The sequence below is a fragment of the Sus scrofa genome, chromosome 6, assembly GCF_000003025.6.
Source record: "Sus scrofa isolate TJ Tabasco breed Duroc chromosome 6, Sscrofa11.1, whole genome shotgun sequence".
NCBI lineage: Eukaryota > Metazoa > Chordata > Mammalia > Artiodactyla > Suidae > Sus > Sus scrofa.
This window is the reverse complement of record NC_010448.4, coordinates 149,907,442-149,921,509: the sequence shown is the minus strand read 5'-3', so window position 1 is coordinate 149,921,509 and position 14,068 is coordinate 149,907,442. Positions and strand designations below refer to the sequence as shown.

General features: G+C 34.5%; 1 protein-coding gene across 9 annotated transcripts in view; it reads right to left on the bottom strand.

Moving 5' to 3' along the window:
• The window catches only part of DOCK7 (dedicator of cytokinesis 7), a 226,479-nt gene that overhangs the window by 50,344 nt on the left and 162,067 nt on the right, over positions 1 to 14,068 (bottom strand). For all 9 annotated transcript variants that reach the window (XM_021096552.1, XM_021096544.1, XM_021096546.1 and 6 more), the window contains 2 exons: positions 1,997 to 2,179; positions 1,753 to 1,888 (listed from right to left, as the gene is read on the bottom strand). In XM_021096552.1, the coding sequence (XP_020952211.1) occupies positions 1,753 to 1,888; positions 1,997 to 2,179 (319 nt within the window). The remainder of the gene's footprint in view (positions 1 to 1,752; positions 1,889 to 1,996; positions 2,180 to 14,068) is intronic.

Sequence of the window (14,068 nt, the reverse complement as noted above, 5' to 3'; positions counted from 1 at the left end):
TTTTGGTAATAATTAAATGACCCAGATAAAAGTTAATTTCCATACTTTATTTTTTCCCCATACTTTATAGAGGATTGTTGTACCTACTAAATGAGTGAAAAGAGAATCAAAAAGAAAATCAATCAATACACTGTAAACTGTATGTAACTAAAGTGAAAAATAGTGCTCTGTTAATTCCAAAGGCAAACATTTTGTCTTCTTCATTATTAATTTCCAAACACACATAGTACATAAAAGATACTTAAGTTTACTTAAATAAACAATCATTAAGTTAAATGGCCTATCAAAAACCAGTAATTAAAAACACATTCATGTAAACATACATTCACATTTTAAGTCAACAAATACATATTGAGCTGTCGTACATGTCATGTACACAGATGACTAAGCCATGTCCCTGACCTCAAGGAGCTCTGAGCAACAATATTACTTTAGGGCTTACGAAATGTTGACACACACACGGTCACTACAAAGATAAGATCAATTAGTTACACTACCTTTTAAAATCTCAAAACAATCATAAGTGGATGAAGAAAGGGAAAGTGGGGAGATGAGTGACTTGGCCAAAGTTGTGACTAATGGGTAGGAGACCAGCAATGAGAAAAAGGTTTCAAATGCTAGTAAATAAACTATTTTCTCTTCCTGATATTTGAGTTTGATGGGCAATATCTTCACCTTATATACAAGTGACATTAATTAATTGTAAAACTAGGAACCTTTTTTAAATTAGAGTATAGCTGACTTACAAGGTTGTATTACTTTCAGGTATATAGCAAAGTGAATCAGTGATCCATATACATGTATCTATTCTTTTTTCCCACATAGATTATATAAACTATTCAGCAGATTTCCCTGTGCTATACTCTAGGTCCTTGTGAACTGTCTATTTTATACAATAGTGTATATATGTTATTCCCACCCTCCTAATTTATTCCTCCAAAACTAAGAAACTTTTAAGAGAAAAAAAATGATGCTATGTAGAACAGATGACGAAGAGTGAATTAATAATGTAAACTATGGACTCTGTATGGTAATGAGTATCAGCACAGGTTCATTATTTCTAACAAGTGCTATCACTCTGGCAGGAGATATTGATAAGGAGGACAGCCATGCAGGTGTGGGGACAGAGGATATATGGGAAATTTCTGTATCTTCAGGTCAATTTTGCTGTAAACCTAAAAGTGCTTCTAAAAAAATCTATTTTTTAAAATAAAGGATGCTATTATTATTATTAGTCTCTTTCCTTTCCTAGGGCCGCATCCCACGGCATATGGAGGTTCCCAGGCTAGGGGTGGAATCAGAGCTGTAGCCACCAGTCTACGCCACAGCCACAGCAACACCAGACCCGAGCCGAGTCTGTGACCTACACCACAGCTCACAGCAACGCCGGATCCTTAACCCACTGAGCAAGGCCAAGGATCAAACCCGCAACCTCATGGTTCCCAGTGAGATTCGGTACCCACTGTGCCATGACAGGAACTCCCAGGACGCTATTATTAATCACACAAGGGCAAGAAGAGTAAACTGAGACTATCCAGAACAAATTGGGAAATACGTCCACCCTATTAAAAAAAGAATTCTCACTTGAATTCCTGAAGAGAAATGGTTATTCAAGTGAATTTCAACGTTGCATTTAAAACACTTTTTTAAAAGTATAGAATTGTTACTGAAGACTTGCGACAATGATCACTATGATACAGTGTTCAAGGAAACTGAAAAAATTCTCACCAGAAGAAGATATCGTGTACATACCAAGCTGTCCTCGGCTTCGGCGCACCATTTCTTGCCTAGCACCTATGCTTCCAAGAATAGCCTCTTCAAGCTTTGCTCTCATGTCTTTTGACTTCTTAAAAGTTAAACTATTCATTCTTTCAAACACTTTCTTTCCCTAAAATTTAAACATCAGAAAAGAGAAGACACATTGAAGAAACCTTCTTCTTCCTTTACGCATTTTGTTTCTCTTATTCTTCTTTGCAATGGCATAATGATCACTTACTTTGTACTCAAAGCAAGATACACAAAGATAAAGCAGATCTAATAGCCGGTTTAGCTGCAGGACTGAGAGATCTGTAAACCACTTTTGTAGAACTGTCTCATCTGCATTCTTGAGAACCCAAAGCAAACAGATCAAGAGACTCCGACTTGATTCTGCTGAAAAGGTAGTATGTTGCCTGCCACTCTGAAAATAAAAAGCAGTAGCATGAGACACAATGATCAAAGGCCATTTCTTTTTTTGAGTTGTCAGCTGTTTTCTTCTAAAAGCAATAAAAAAATAATTACTTAAAAATCAAGTATTTAGACAATACTTGTGTAGGTCATACAGAACCTTAAACTTACGGTCATGAAGTTTAATGAATCTTTCCCAGCAACGGAAGATTGTTTTAATCAATGACAGGCTTCCAGCAGACTATAAATAAACATTAATAAAGGGAAAAACTAAAATATATTATTAAAAACTAAGGCATTTACCAAAGACTATCAGACAAAATAAAGACAAAAATCAACTGACTCTAGAGAGAACTATTTTTTTCTTAGGGCCGCACCTTTGGCACATGGAGGTTCCCAGGCTAGGGGTGGAATTCGAGCTGCAGCCGCCGGCCTACACCACAGCTACAGCAATGCCAGATCCGAGCCGCGTCTGTGACCTATCCCACAGCTCACGGCAATGCAGGATCCTCCACCCTCTGAGCAAGGCCAGGAATCGAACCCGCATCCTCATGGATGCCAGTCAGATTCATTTCCATTGAGCCACAGTGGGAACTCCAAGAAAACTATCTTAAGTGTATTAAGTGATAACAAAATGTCTATCAGATCTAGAAAAATTATTTTTTATCAAGGGCCACTGACAAAACAGTCTTAGACCTCATATTAAGTAAAAAGTATTTTTACTTCAAATATACAAAGTTAAGGTAATAGTCCCACTCTGTATTAGTATACAACACGTGAAACACAAATAAAATCTAAGAATAAGAACTGGCTTACAATACCATTTATTGGATATATATACTCTGTTCCAGTCATCATGCTGAGATCTTTGCATACATTATCTCATCTAGTCTTTTAACAATATTACTAAGCACCTTATAGCACCTCAATTTTACAGATAGGAATGCGGGATGACGATAATAATGATGGCAAAACATAAACTTTGAAATGTGCTAGACATTATGCTAATCACTTTTTCTTATTTAACTCCAACAACAATTTTATGAGATGATGCTGTTGTTATTTCTAGTTTACAAGTAAGGAAACCAAAGGCCAGACATTAAGTAATTTGCTCTAAATCACATACTAAAAAAAGGGAAAGCCATGATTTTAGTCCAGGTTAACGAGACTCCAAAGCTTATATTCTTCACCATTATACTGCATTCTAATACTGGGTCAATAAACGTACTATATAATAATAAGAAAGCAGTGGATGGGATGTTGAGAAGAAATACAAAGGAAAGCTGAACATATACTTAACTGGTGAGGCCATGACCTCAACTATTACTGCAATCTCTCCTCTGACATGGGTAATGATAATGATAGCAGCCCAGTCTTACGTAATGCTTAGTCTATGCTAGGTACTATACTAAACACTTTATGTATTTTAACTTATTTATCCCTTCCAACCATCTAGAGAGATAAGTATGATTACTTCCGCCATCTTTAAGGCAAGAGAATTCAGACAAGAAGTGGTTAAGTATTTTGAGAAAGTATTCTGCAGTAAATGGTGGGCCTGGGAGTCAAACACAGAAAGTGTGGTCCCAGAGACAAGCTCTTATCCACTATGTTTACGGCCTTTCATGGATGCATGCACATGTAGATTAACTCACTCACATAAACTCACATAACCACTTAACCATGGATGTATGCACATGTAAATAAACTCACTCACATAAACTCACTTAACCAAACTACACTGCACCTGATCTGGACACAAACAGCTTTGACTCCCAGCCCCAAATCCAGTCTCTCTGATAAGGAAAATGCCATTTTATTGATTTCATTTTATTTTTCTACAGCACAACTTTCAGGTATGCAAAAATACACTGAATTTTCAATGGCTTGCTTTTTAAAAACAAAATTTTAAAATTATTCTGAATTTAACAAACAGGTATACATTAACATTTCTTACACCCCCACATAAAGTGCCGATAACAGAGTGACACAGTTTGAAGAAATGTGGACAATCATGAAAAAGACCCAGTAATGGAAAGATGTCAATTCTCCTAAGAGCTCTATAGGATTGATGCAATTCCAATCAAAATACCATCCAGGTTTTACCTGACTGAAAGGTGACAGACTAATTTCAAAATTTTATGGGGGAGTTCCTGTTGGGGCTCAGTGGAAATGAATCCAGCTAGTATCCATAAGGATGCAGGTTTGATCCCTGGCCTCACTCAGTGGGTGGGGATCCGGCATTGCCATGAGCTGTGGTTCAGGTCACAGACATGCCTGTGGTGTAGGCCGGCAGCGGCAGCTCCAATTCAACCCCTAGCTTGAGAACTTCCATATACTGTGGGCACAACCATAAAAAACAAAACAAACAAACAAACAAAAATTATGGAGAAAAGCAAAGGGCCAAGAATAGCCAAGATACTCTTGGGAAAGAACCAGGTAGGTTGGGTGACAAAATTTTACTAAAAATAGTAAATTTCTACCAGATAGCAATTTTTACTAAAAAGTTAGAGTCACTGAGACAGTTTCACATTGGCATATGGACAGACAAATAGTTTAATGAAGCAAACAGAAAGCAAACATAAAATCCTATGCATATATGAAAATGTGATATATAACAGCAGGCACTATGGATCAGTGGTGGATGGATGGATTACTCAATAACGGTGTGAGATAACTAACTTCCCTAGCAGGAAAAAAGTAGATTCCTACTTTATTCCACTACAAAAAATACACTCCAGACAAAGAAAGAACTTACATGTTAAAAGGAAATATAAGAGAATATGATCTTGGGAGTAGGACAGAAATTCTTAAATAAGACATAACAAAAGTATGTAATGTAAGCCACAAGAAAGATGATCACATCTGCCCACATTAAAACTAAGAATGTTTCATTTGGAGTTCCCGTCGGGGCACAGTGAAAACGAATCCAACTAGGAACCATGAGGTTGCAGATCTGATCCCTGGCCTCACTCAGTGGGTTAAGGATCTGGTGTTGCCATGAGCTGTGGTGTAGGTCACAGATGTGGCTCAGATCTGACGTGCTGTGGCATAGGCCAGCAGCTATAGCTCCAATTCAACTCTTAGCCCAGGAACCTCCATATGCTGTGTGGCCCTAAAAAGCAAAAAATGAAAAAAAAAAAAATAGAATGTTTCATTCATTCGAATAATATAAATACACACATACATATATACAAGGTACAACATAAATTATTAGAAACTTGCTGCATATAAAACCAACTTGAGATTTGTATCCAGAACAATCTTTCTAAATCATGTCTCTATGAGAGAATTAAGCCCTACAAAAAAGATCGAGGGGTTGTTTTCTCCATTTTCCACAGGCATTAAAAAGAATGATAATTCTGATCTGGTATTACCAATCAATGACTCCATTGTGAAAGAAAAAAACCACAACCCCAGAGCTCTTATTATAACTACAAATAGTGGTGCAAATACAAAGTCCAATATACAGTCCAGAACTAGGCATACAAAGAAGCAATATATCATAAGTGAAAACTGACAAAACAGACAACAGAAAAAGGTACACTAACAGGGGAGATACTGAATGATCAGACTATAAACTAACCACACTTTCTAGGTACCCTTGACCAAAAAAAAGATTAAAATTTTTGACAATGATCTTGAAAGTCTATAGAGAAATGTTTTACTGAAACGAAATAGAAGAACAATTAGAATTTAGAAAACTAAAAAAAAAAAAAAATTATACAATAACCAAATTAAGAACTCAATTACCTAGTGTAATGTAATATCAGGTACAATTAAGGAGATAAACTATCAAGCAGAATAAACATAAAGAAATTAAAAACTATACTCCACAGCCAGCCAATTCTAAGGAGAGCATTAAAGAAACAAGAGAGATTAAAAAGATAAACTATCTTTAAAGAAGTAATAGTTCAACACAGCTGACTTATCAAAAGCAATAATGGAAATGCAAAGGGAGTGGGAACAATGTCCTGAGCATGCTGAAAGAAAACAGAGGAGTTCCCATTGTGCCTTAGTGATTAACGAATCCAACTAGGAACCATGAGGTTGGGTTCGATCCCTGGCCTCACTCAGTGGGTTAAGGATCTGGCGATGCCGTGAGCTATGGTGTAGGTCACAGACTCTGCTTGGATCTGGCATTGCTGTGGCTCTGTCGTAGGCCGGCGCTGCAGCTCCAATTAGACCCCTAGCCTGGGAACCTCCATATGCCAAAGGTGCGCCCTAGAAAACGCAAAAAGACGACAAGAAAAAAAAAAGGTAAACAGAGGAAACTCAGATGCTCTTTCTTAACATAAACAAGTGAAGGTCAAATAAAGACGTTTTTAAAGAAACAGAGAGTTTATTACCATACAGCAGAAAATTCTACAGGATGTAACTCCTCACGAAGCAGAAAAACACCTCTTATGGAAGGTCACAAATTCAAAAAAGAATCAAGAGCAAATAAAGTGGTCAACACACGGGCAAATCTAAATGATAACTGATTCTATACAGCCATAAAAATAATAGTAATGTCCTATGAGGTTTAATGATACATGAAACTAAAAACACTTAAGGAGAAAGATAAATAAAGTCAACTTGTTCTAAAATCCTTCTATTAATCAATGTGATAGTAAAAGAAATGATTAATATTAGACTGAAATGTAAGGAAACATATTGCTATTTGTAATACAATCACAAAAAGAACAGAAACAGAATGTTAACTTCCAAATTAGTAGAGAAGAAAAAGTGAAATGAGGAAAAAAGACAATGAGGAAAAATGTCCAAAACAAGATAATAAAGAGACCAAAAGAAATGTATAATGGGTTGGGAAAACATGAGGTAAAATTAAAATATTAAGTATATTAATTCAATTATATTAAATGTAAATGGATTTAAAACTCTAGATGTAAATGGAAAAGATGAACTGACCAGATTTTTAGAATATTAGGCAAAAATCTAACTATATGCTGTTTATAAAGGATACATCTAAAACATAAGTTTCAAATATTTGAAACATAAGAATAAACAATGAAAGTAAAAGGATGGGAAAATTCATGCCATATACATATAGGTACACACATTCACACTAGGCAAAAGAAACTTAGCATAAAACTGACCTTAAGGCAAATAAAAAATGAGCATTAGAGTTCATGTTGACAAAGCTACAAAACATAACAAATTTAAATTATGAGACATTTCATAATAAGGGCTCTAAGGAAATAAAACAAAATCTGATAGAAAAAGAAATTACAACGCCACAACAGTAGTGGGATATTAGAAAAAGCAAACAGAATTCAATAAAAAGAAAAAATCTTTAAACAACAGAGTTAACAAATTTGATGTTATGTGTGTAATGGATAGATACTGAACACATAACTAACAAGTGAAGAACAGCATTCTTTTCTTTCCAACCTCCCTTCCCCTGCCCCTACCTCCCTGGCTGCCCCTGCAGCATATCGAAGTTACCAGGCCAGGATCAAATCAGGGTCAGAGCTGCAACATACACCACAGCTGCAGCAATGCTGAATGTTTAACCCACCGTGCCAGGTCAGGGATCGAACCAGCACCTCCAACAGCGACAAGCCGGATCATTAACCCACCGCATCACAGTGGGAACTCCTGCATTCTTTTCAAGTATGTGAAATATTTACAAAAACTATGTACTAGACCATAAAACCAACCGCCGCAAATATAACAAATTACATGGAGTAAGATCTCTGATCAAGATCTCTGATTTTTCGGCAAAAATCAGAAACAAAAGGATTACTTGAAATTTTCAGAGGATTGGAAATTTCTTTTTTTGGCCATGCCCACAGCACGTGCAAGTTTCGGGGCCAGGGATCAAACCCTTGCCACAGAAGCGACCTGAGTCACTGTAGTGACAATGCCAGATCTTAGTCTGCTGTGTCACCAGAAGAATTTCCAGAGGAATGGAAATTTTAAAACAAAACGACTTAATCGTTTTTGTCTAAAAAGTCTAAAAAGAAATTGTAATGAATTTGACATATATTTTAAACTAATAATGAAAATGTTACCTATATATTGCAGCATGTAACTAAGACAATAAGTAAAGGAAAATATGGTTAAAATACATATCAGAAAGAAAGGATGAAAACTAGTGAGTTAAGCATCCATCTCAAAAAGTTAGAAAAAAGAACACAAATAAACCGAAAGAAAGTAGAAGACAATAAATAATAAATATTCAAAAGTGAGGCTCAACATTGCCCCCAAATTGGTTTTTTATACTAACTAAAGAAACATACAAATTGCTGTTGAGATTGATTTAAGACAAAAGGTATAAAAAGCCAGTCACAGAAATGAAAATGTTTACATCTATGATACATGTTATAGACATTTAAAAGATCACAGAACAATGTTATACGCCAAGAAAGTTGAATAATTTTCTACTAGAAAAAATTTACAAAAACCAGTGTATTTAAAATAGAAACTTGGACAGTCTTACAGACCTTAAAGAAATATCAGTAATTTTAAAACTTTCCCAAAAAAATCACAAGCACAAATGGCTTCATCCATAAATTCTCCAAATATTGCAGGAGGAAATAATTTCAACTTTAAATTAGTACTTGTAGGGAACAGAATAAAAAGGGAAATTCACTAGCTCATTTCAATTGGCTCAACCACTACCCCCAGAATCCAACCTGAACAGAACATCATGAGTAAGAAAAAAGTTCTTACTAACACAGATACACAATCTTAAACAAAATATAGTAAACCAAATCCATTAATATACAACATGAAAAAGTTGGGTTTAAGTCAGGAATTTAAGGTAGCTTTAACACTAGAAAAGCAGTTGAAAAGGGTCACAGTAAAAGATTTAAAAGCAAAATAACATGATAATCTCAACTGGGCAAAAAAGCATGATAAAATTCAGCAACTATTCATAATTAAAAAAACAAAACTTACAACTAGGTACAGAAGAGGACTTCCATATTACAATAGAGAATATCTTTAAAAAAAAAAAAAACCCAAACTTTCAGCACTTATGTTTAAGAATGAAATGTTTCAAGTTTCCCCTTTAATGATGCCGGCTATAACTACTACTTTCTATTCAACACTGTACTCCAAGCTTCCAGCCAGTAAAATAAGTTATGAAAACTGAAAGGAAAAAATAAATTACCATTATTCACAGATGATATGATTGTGTATGTTAAAAAAAAATCTATACATATGTTATTAGTAGAGCAATTATGCTGGAAATAAATATTATTGTTCAAAATAAATTCTGTGTCCACATAAGTGCAATTGACAGTTTTAGATAACAACTTTTGAAAAAGATGATATTTTTAAGGCCATAAGAATATCATATATATGAATAATATGTATTATATAATTTTATAATATTATTAAGATATTTTAAAAATATCAACAATCAACAATACATCTACAAAAAAGGAATAAATACTGGGGATATCAACCACATTCAAGGATTTGGTGAATCAACAGTATAAAAATATTAATTTTCCCCAAAACTGATCCACAGATTCAATACAATCTCAACAAAAATTCCAACAGCTTCGCTGGTTTTTGTCTATTTATTTTAGTGGAACTTCATAAGCTGATTCTAAATTTGCACAGACATATAAAGGACAAATAATTAGCCAAGACAATTATTTTAAATGCATGAGGACTTTTCTCTACGTGATAGACCATCAGAGGTAGTATTCCAGGCAGCTAGGGAAATAATTTGGCATAATATATTAAATAGTTAATAAATAAACCTGGACCCCCAAATTCTCCTTCATAAAAAGTCAATTCTGGGTAGATTTATGGATTAAATATGAAAGGAAGAACAGGAGCTCCCATTGTGGCTCAGTAGGTTAAGAACCTGACTAGTATCCATGAGGATGCAGGCTCGATCCCTGACCTCATCCAGTGGGTTAAGGATCTGGCATTGCTGCAAGCTGAAGTGTAAGGTCACAGTTGAGGCTAGGATCTGGCATTGTTGTGGTGTAGGCTCCAATCTGACCCTGGGAACTTCCATATGCTAAAAAGAAAAAGAAAAGAATAAAAAAACTAAAAATAAAGGATTTAAAAAATAATATAAGAGGATAATTTCAGAAACTTAAAAAGAAAAATTTTTAAATAAGATACAAAGAACACAAACTATTAAAAAAAAAAGGTTGACAAATTTGCGTTTTTTTTAATGGCTGGTCTTGTGGCATATGGAAGTTCCTGGTCCAGGAACTGAATCCGAGCCACAGCTGTAGCAACACCAAATCCTTAACCCACTACACTGTGCCAGGGATTGAACCCACATCTCAGCAGCGACCTGAGCCGCTGTGGAGAAAATGCCTGATCCTAAACTAGCTACGCCACAGTGGGAACTCCTTAAGTATTTTTAAATAAGGCACTCTAATCACCAAATACTTAATATGAGATTAAGTGTATGAAAAGGCAAGCCACCAAAAAGAAGGAAATCTTTAAATTATTTATAATTGACAATGGGCTTGATCTAGACATAGAAACTGCTATAAAGTTATAAACAAATGCAGATAATCCAATGGAAATGGGCCAAAAATTCCAGACACTTCAAAAGAAAAAAATCCAAATAGCCGAAGTATATATGAAAAAGTGGACACCCTCACAAGACATCAGGGAAATGAAGGCTAAAATGAAATATAACTATAAATTACCAAATTGACAAAAATTTTATTTATTTTTAGGAGTTCCCATCATGGCTCAGTGGAAACGAATCTCACTAGCATTCATGAGGATGGAGGTTTGATCCCTGGCCTCGCTCAGTGGGTTAAGGATCCGGCTTGCCGTGAGTTATGGTGTAGGTCGCAGATGTGGCTCAGATCCCGAGTTGCTGTGACTGTGGTATAGGCCTGCAGCTGTAGCTCTGATTCGACCCCTAGTTTGGGAACTTCCAATATGCCACAGGTGCGGCCCTAAGCAGACAAAAAAATTATTAATTGATTTTTCCTGTTTAAATACTGAATTTGCTTGGTTCTTCTTACTTATAGAATTTTCTTCTTCAAAAGTTTTCAAGTCAGTTGGTAAACACATTCTGGTGTCCCCAGTTTATGTGCCCATTATGTAAATCCCATTCTATGGAGGGACTTTAAAATTAGAGAAAGAACAAATAGTCTTAATCTAACCAGACTGGAATTTAAAGCCTTATAGTTGCCGGTACCTTTATTCACCCTCCCTTAAATTCAAATTCAGCACACATTATTAAGTGCCTATTTCCTGAGGCCCTGGGCTAGCAACATTACTTTGCTGAATCATAATGCAATAGAGTAGGGTTTATTGTCTAGATGTATAAATGAGGAAACCAAAGTTTAATAAAAGGTGAAGTCCTTGTCTAAAAATCACCTGGTACTATTTGGTTAAGACTGAGAATTTAGTCACAGTTTTCTTGAGATTTAAATCTGGGTATTGATTTTTTTAAGGGTCTCTTGGAAGACCAGATCCTAGTTTAAAACAGTTGAGTTTTCCTTAATCTTTTAGTTCTCAAAGTAATAAAAATCATCTCTCATTGTATCATAACCAAGCACAGGAAATAATACATGGCAGAGTGGATATCACATTAAGTTGGCTCCAGATGACAAAAATTTAAATGTCTGAAAATTCTAAGTGCAGATGAACGAACACAGGAAGGAACAGGAACTGTCATACTTCAGGGCAAGTATAAATTAAGACAAATCTTTTGGAAAACACCATGACATATTTAGTATAGAAGAAGATAAACATATTCTATGACCCAGCAAATTCTACTCCTAGGAAATACCCTAAATAAAAGTGTATACATGCATACAGGATACTTATAAAATCGTCTTTTTTTATTTTATGATTGCTATTTTATGATTGCTATTTGCAATAATCAAAGATCAGAAACCATTTATACATCTATTAATAGAATGGGTAAATAAATTGATCTATAGTTAGACAATGGAATAGCAAACTAAAATGAAGAATCTGGAATTTTAGCTATATTTTATAACATGGACGAATAGTAAAAAAATAATGTAAAACTAAACTATAATATTTAGGGATGCAAACTTTGGTGGTAAAACTATTTAAAAAATTAAGCAATCAATGATTTAAATTAAAAAAAATAAACAACTATTTAAAAAATTGAGCTTTAGTCAGGATAGTGGGTGGCTTGGTGGATAGCTATGGTGGGGAAGAGCATGTGAGAATTTCTGAAAGACAGCCAATGTTTTATATTTTATCTGAATGGTGGTTACAAAGGTATTCATTATATAATCTTTTGTAAATCTTTTGTAAACATTTATGTTTCATTCACTTGTTCATGTGTGGTATATTTCACATAAGAAAGGTTTTAAAAACTTAAAAGCAAGGTCAATAAGATTGAGAAAAGTGGTCATTTTGAGGGGAGAAAAGGATTACAATTGAGGAAAAACACAATTTCACGGAAATTGGCGATTTTCTACCTCTGAAGCTGAGCGGCAGGTACACTGCTGTTTTTTCTGTTAATATACTTTAACTGTACATGTACTTTATATACTATCTTACACAATAGCAAAAGTACAAGTGATAAAAGAAAAAAACTGATAAATTGGAATTCATCAAAATTAAAAACTTTTGTACTTCAAATAACATAAAAAAGTAAAAAGATAATCCACAGGAGGAAATATCTGCAATTCACATATGTGATACAGAATTTACATCTAGAATATATAAAGAACTCTTTCAATTCAATAACAATTAGATGAATAGAATAATTTTTAAAATATTTAAGGATTTGAATGGACTTTTCTTTAAATAAGATATCCAAAAAAATGTGCCAATAAGCAAACAAACAAAAAAAAAACTCTCAAATCAGCAGATATTAGGGAAACACAAATCAAAACCACAATGAAATACCACTTCATACACACTAAGGTGTGATGTATATATAACAAAAAAGAGATAATAAAAAGTGTTGGTGAGGATTTAGAGAAACAAGAACCTTTATTCATTGCTAGTGAGAATGTAAAATGGAGAAACCACTTTGAAAAGGTAGAAATTCCGATGGTAAACACAGAGATACAACATGACCCAGCAAATGCATTCCTACTTAGCTACCTAAAGGAAATGAAAAATGTATGCAAAGACATGAAATGTACACATTCATAGCAGCATTATTCCTAACAGCCAAAAGAGTCAAATGATTCACCAATTCATCAACTGATAAATGGATAAAAATCTGATCAACATAAAGGAATACTGCTTGGCAATAAAAAAAGTACTGATACATGTCACAACATTAATGAACCTCAAAATATTATATTTAGAGAAAGAAGCCAGACATAAAAGATCACAGTGTATAATTCCACTTATATGGAATGTCCAGAAGAGCCGAATCTACACAGAAAGTAGATTAGTTTCTGCCTAGGGCTGGGGCTGTGGGGAAATAGACAGTGACTACTACTAATAGGCCTTTTTGGGGAGTGATGGAAATGCTCTAAAATTAGATTGTGGTGATGGCTGCTTAACTCTGTAAGGATGCAAAAAACCATGAAACTGTACACTTAAAACGGGCGAATCTTTTGATAAGTAAATTATTCAATAAAACTTTTTTTAGAAAGTTGTCGAGCAGGGTAGCTTCCCTAAATGATTGCATTTTCCTGAAAGAAAGTCACTTAAAACTTTCAGAAGCTGATCTTGCTCTACTAGCAGTTGGTTTCCTTCCTGCCTCCATGGTCTTCCCTCTTTAATGGGGGAAAATTACAGAGGCAGGATGAATATATATGTATTTAACCATGAAACAGTATAAATCTTCACATATTAAAAATAAATATTCTCAACTACTAAACGACTGAGAATATTTCTTAGAACTGAGAAAGAATAAAATTGATTTTAAAAATGAAGAAAATAGGCTACATAGCATAAGGCAATTTTCAGTCTTCTGAATGACAGAATACAGAGCTTTATACCATAAAGCTTGAGGTAA